The sequence below is a fragment of the Phalangium opilio genome, unplaced genomic scaffold (assembly GCF_054372755.1).
Source record: "Phalangium opilio isolate 3A_F unplaced genomic scaffold, DU_Popi_V2 ptg000081l_1, whole genome shotgun sequence".
Classification (NCBI taxonomy): domain Eukaryota; kingdom Metazoa; phylum Arthropoda; class Arachnida; order Opiliones; family Phalangiidae; genus Phalangium; species Phalangium opilio.
Genome location: NW_028324188.1, coordinates 489,823 through 495,822, shown reverse-complemented (window position 1 = coordinate 495,822; position 6,000 = coordinate 489,823). Strand labels below are relative to the sequence as shown.

General features: G+C 37.2%; 1 protein-coding gene across 1 annotated transcript; it reads right to left on the bottom strand.

The window, feature by feature from the left end:
* Nucleotides 1–1,178: 1,178 nt before the first annotated feature.
* Nucleotides 1,179–4,733, bottom strand: LOC149653812 (uncharacterized). The gene is made up of 9 exons (XM_089846653.1): nucleotides 4,719–4,733; nucleotides 4,534–4,561; nucleotides 4,364–4,470; nucleotides 3,324–3,464; nucleotides 2,885–3,139; nucleotides 2,611–2,827; nucleotides 2,019–2,528; nucleotides 1,621–1,914; nucleotides 1,179–1,484 (listed from the first exon to the last, which is right to left on the bottom strand). The coding sequence occupies exons 1-9, from the start codon at nucleotides 4,731–4,733 to the stop codon at nucleotides 1,225–1,227; spliced, it is 1,827 nt and encodes a 608-aa protein (XP_089702779.1). The 3' UTR covers nucleotides 1,179–1,224.
* Nucleotides 4,734–6,000: the final 1,267 nt, after the last annotated feature.

Genomic DNA, 6,000 nt, shown 5'->3' with positions numbered 1-6,000 from the left:
TTTGTCGGATTTATATCATTTAATTAAGCCTTTTGGAGTAATTAGGCTTAAGATAGGCCTACGTTAAGATTATCTAAGTTCCGCGGTTTAGGCTTAACTAGTTACGAAACGTGAAGCAATAGTATTGGTCCATTTGAGCGCCGCATAGTTCTCAAGAATCTCGCGGCGTTTTCCGCGGGAAAAATAAAATCACGTGATCGGCCGCCATTTACGGAGAGAGGGATTTTTATTCGCATAGCTAACTCGATCACGTCCGTGAGCGGGTGGGCCGTGGTTTTGGTAACTGATTATCGTCTGCTTCATAATTGAGAGAACTGCAGGGCACAATTATAAAATGGCAGCGTGCTAGCCTTATTCTTTAATTTTTTACTATATTTTGTTCCACATTTAGAAATTGAGGTTTCCAATTTAATTAAATAGTATTGAAATTAAGCCAATTAAAGTTTCCGTGAACAAAAATTAACCTTTAGGGATGTTCTGTGTCCAAATACGGAATGAATAGCAGCCGACGACAATCAGTCCAAAAAATACTAGGGAAATGTGTCTGGCAGCATTGCACCTCCGAAAATGGCGCTAGGTTTCGCCGCCGAAAATGAGCGACCGCCGTATCGGCGGCGTTACTTCAACATGGACCAGGACTATACCTGATGACATCGTGTCAAAACCATTTCTACAAATTCGGCCACAGTTGACAAGGTCACTTGCATCGTGAAAACGTGACGCGAAAATATTTTCAGAAATCTCAACAGTTCAGATTGCGCCCAAATAACAAAATTTAATAACCACGGAAAATATCATTCCACAATATTGTTTCCCAACCAGTTTTTTTTTTTTTTCCAAGTGGTTTTGACAAACCTGAGGCGCAATTATTGCTGTTGTTAAATAATGTAGAAGTTAAAAAAGTTAATTGAATTTTGCACGTGTGTTAATTAACTTTCACTGTTGATCTTATGAAATTAAAAAAGAAACCCAATTAAATATTATAACTTATTTTTAATCGTTGTGAACAAAGTTTTTTTGGCAAAATAAAAGATACTTAAATTTTTATAAATTGTGTATTATGCCATAATTACAATAAGCCTAATCAGTAATGAATTTTAAAAATTAACTAAAAACATATATATAATTAAGTAACTTATCTCTTAAAAAATTAAAACGAACAATAAATTTTTAATTATATTTATATATATATAAAATGGGGGGAGTTAGGACTAATTAGTTTACTTAGTCAAAACTTATCAAAATGGCTTCAGCAACGTGTTGATTTTGATTTTCTCCACCTTGATTAACGGGAGGAGTGGGAGGAGGTGCCATTGGTCCCACCATTTGTTGAGGGGGAGGTCCTTGAGGACCAGGGTGTGGTCCTTGAGGTTGTCCAGGATGAATAGGCCCACCAGCTTGGGGAGGTGGTGGTCCCATCATTTGAGGGGGCATTGGTCCACCCTGAGACATGTGAGGAGGTGCCATTTGGGGTCCACCCATTCCTAAGACATACAAATAACAAAGTATGGTTTGGAAAACTGATTTCCCTGAATTATCCCCCATTATTCCCATATATTTCCCTGAGTTTTCCCCCATATATTTCCCTGAGTTTTCCAGGTTTTTTATATTTAAACAAACCTTGCATGTATCCTTGATAATGTGGCGGTCCCACAACTTGAGGTGGTGGTTGAGGAGGACCAGGTTGTTGATTTTGAAACGGTTGGGGTCCATACTGTTGAGGTGGCGGTCCACCCATATGATGTTGAGGAGGGGCTGGACCTCTTCCAACTTGATAAGGACCAGGGTGTGGTCCTTGAGGTTGTCCAGGATGAACAGGCCCACCAGCTTGGGGAGGTGGTGGTCCCATCATTTGAGGGGGCATTGGTCCACCCTGAGACATGTGAGGAGGTGCCATTTGGGGTCCACCCATTCCTATGACATAAAAAAATGGTTTGGAAAACTAATTTCCCTGAATTATCCCCCATTATTCCCATATATTTCCCTGAGTTTTCCAGGTTTTTTATATTTAAACAAACCTTGCATGTATCCTTGATAATGTGGCGGTCCCACAACTTGAGGTGGTGGTTGAGGAGGACCAGGTTGTTGATTTTGAAACGGTTGGGGTCCATACTGTTGAGGTGGCGGTCCACCCATATGATGTTGAGGGGCTGGACCTCTTCCAACTTGATAAGGACCAGGTTGTCCTTGAGGTGGTGGTGGCATATACGGAACTTGACCAGGAGGCATTTGATGTTGGTAATGAGGAACTCTTTGAGGTGACATCATACGACCAAAACCCAGTTGGTAATTATACTGTTCCTGCCTCAATTGAATCTCTCTTTCCTGTTTCTGAATCCTTTGCATGGCAACCTGCCTTTGATTCCGCAAATATTCTTGCTCCTTCTTTCTCATTTGAATTTGACGGAGTCTTTCTGCTTCTTCAGCTTCTCCTCTAAGATTTTCACGGTGTTGTTCTCGACGGGCGTCCAAAGCGGCTCTCGCATCACGTATTTGGGCTATTTTATCTTGAAGACCTTCAAAATAAACTGCAAAAAAAGAAAAAATGAAATTAAATTAAATTTGTTGTGATCTGGAACGAGACTGGTACCAAAATTGACTTATAATTACTTCTACGATCTTCAGAGTCTTGAATATGCTTCACTAACTGTGGCTGCATGTTAGTTATGTTCATGAACAATGATTGAACAAAGGTATCATTGCTAATAGGTATTCCACGGCTACTATCGCTCTTCATTCTGTTGACAAAAATCTCCAAAGTTGATTCCAATTTGGACTTAAACTGTTCAAGACTGATTTCAGTCGCTCCATTTTCAGATGGGGATGTCTACAAGATAAATACTTAAGTAATTCCCTTCCCAAATAAGGGAAAATCCAATCTTACATCGTTTAATTTAGAAGGGGAATAAATCCCATTGTTTCCCATCATTGTGACACTTGTTGTCGGAGCACTGAGTACTGGACTGTTCCTATTTTTATTTGAAGGGCTTAAGTGACTCTCTTCTTGTTCTTGTTCCAAATAAGAACGGTTCAGCTGGTCACTTGCAAGTTCGTTTTCAACTGGGGGCTCTTTATCCTTTTTAATGCTGGAGTCTACAGCAGGTTTACTTTTAATTGGAGTTCGGTTACCACCAGATTTCTGTAACAAAAATGTGGGTAAAAGTGAAATTAATGTCAAATAATGGAGATAACACGCCTTTAAAACCAATAAGATAAAGTTCCTGAATGACTTCAGCAATTAAGATAAAACTGACTTTTTTCTACCCCTTGTCAAAGTTATTGATTTGATCTTTTAAACAAGAACAAACAAATGCAATTCTTACAGCTCTTTCCTTGGTTTCAGCTTCACTCTTAGAGAGTGCAATTGCCAATTGCACTTCCTCTTCTTCTCTCAATTCTTTTTCATTTTCACTATCAGACGTGGGTTCTGCCGAATTTTCTGTTGAATCAGAATCCACGTTCGGCTAAAATGAATAGAAAAGCAAATAATTTAAATCACGCAAATTAATTTGAACGATTAAATTTAATAAAATCGTATGACAATTTTAATTCAAATTGCCAAGACACAAAAAGTTAATAACAATTTCCGATTATCGGCTGCACTTTTGAACTCTGCCTGAAAGGCTGCACTTTTGAAATTTAAGAACTTGATTTTTTTAAATATGCAAAAAATTCGCAACGTTGTCGTGGGTTTAAAAATGAGTATTAGGTACCGGAAGGGGATATTAGAAGAAGGACAGCACTCTGGCATCCTCTTAATAATTGAGTAAAGTAACCGCACGTACGCGCCCATGTTTAAAACTGTTCAAATATACGTGTTACTTTGAAAACAATGTTCAGTTGTTTTCACGTTTCCAAAAAGTACAAGCTTGATTAAAACGAAATTACCCCTTTCCCTGAATTATGTCAATATAATTATTGCCTAACCCTTATGGTCATTAACTCATCGTAATATGTCCATGACGACCTTACACAAATCGGATCTACGATGGTACAAGTACTATTTTAAAGTGAACTGAACTAATATATAGGTAATCAAACTAAAAAATTACTTCAACATCCTTATAACGAAAGTAAGAATTAATTTACAAAATTTCAGGAATACTTTCGCTATAATTCGACATGGACTTGATATTTGAAATTTAATGTTTGCATCTAAAATTACTCATTCTGATGTATTATTGATGAATTGAATTATTTAAACGGAGGGGGGGGGCGGTTTCAGAGTATAAATGACGTTTGGGTGGTCAGAACTCTGGCAATACCAAAGCTACGGTCAAACGCATTCGGGATGTGATAGGTCAAATTATTCTCGTTCCAATGGTACCAGCTACTAAACTGGTCTACATCAGTTAGCACTTACGGTTTCGCCACCCGCCCGACGTCTATATTCGCCAACTCCACCGTTAACAAATTCTTTTATAGTGAAATCAAAATTGTTTATCGTCAATCCATTTTTTGCTTTTTTAACTGCAAAACAAAGATCAATTATTAGAAATTTCGATTAAATCCCAGCTTTAAATATAAACTTACGGTGTTTTTTGACGTCATTTTTCGAACGCTATTATAAAAACGGAAACTTAATTCCTCTTTTATTGACGAGGTAAAATTGACTCTTCAAGACAGAGTTCCAAAACGCGAGCAAACTGAACAGCGAACATCGAGGGGAGGGGGTGTCGTTTCGAATTGTTGCATCCCTCCGACGTTCTATTATTTACCATCAGTTTACCCATTTTGCCGGAACTCTGCCTTTAAGGAACTAGTTTCAGCGAAAAGGGTCGAGACTAACAACGGAGCGCGACCATGCAGACTTTAGATTCCCTGCTGGGCCTAAATTTGAGAGGTTCTAGCGAATTGAAGATAAACAAAAGAGTTTCCTTCAGAGGAATACTGATATTTGCGAGGAAACATTTCGTTTCCATGCTCAGTTTGCTAGAATCCTTTTCGCTGGAACTCGGCCTTTAAATTACAGTATAACTCACGAGCCTTGGCCCACCCGGAGGATAGTAAAAAACGTTCGATATCTCTTTATCATCTTTAGTAGTGCGATCGACTATGTATCTTTTATAATCTTTATTTAACGATAAAGAAACGTTTAGTTAACGTAAAAAGGTTACATTAGTTTACAATCTTACTTAATAGAAATGGTGCTTTGAGTAAAACTGTTTTTCAAAAAATAAGAAAAATAAAAATAAGAAATAAAAAATTGATTTGAGTTGTAAACGAATCGTGTAGCGAGAAAACGAGTTTTACGTACCCATTTTTTCGGCGGTCGCCATTTTTATTACTGAAATTAAAGGGAAAATAAAATGAACAATTAGAAGGATCCAAACCGAAAAAACGATAAATATATCTCATTCAAAGCCGAATCTAGTTTGCCTTTTCATTGCGACACGAGCGCATTTCTCTAAATTTCTACCCGAATAAAATATTACTTTCAAGCTTATTGGCTGTAAGTTAGTGCTTCCAATGCTTGAAGATACACCCGATTTCCATAACAATTTTTTATAGGCCTGCTTGAAAACAATTCTAAATTCCAAGACATTATCCCTTAAAAAAACGGCAAGGGAAAATATTATAAAAAATAAATGATCTTTTATTTAAAAGTAATTACCATTTCTGACTGAACCCGCGAGGGATTGGTTCAACTAAACCCGTGGGGGTAAGGGGCTCTGGCTAGCAGACGCCTCTAAAAATGGCGGAACAGTAGTCCTCGTTTTTAAGACTATAATTAAAAGCTAAGAGACTATTTTCCCTTTTACATTTAGATAAAGGGGCCATTCTTTTAAGGTATAGTGCGCGGAACTTTTCCTTTAACCTAATATCAACTCCATTGATCTAAAATTGTTTTAAATTTACCTAAAAATAATCCCTTTTACCTAAATTAATGCAAATTAAACTTAACTAAAAGAAACTACATTAATCGAAATAAATTTTAAATTAGCCTAAAAATAATCAATTTAACCTCAATTAATTTGAAAGAAACTTAACTAAAAAGAA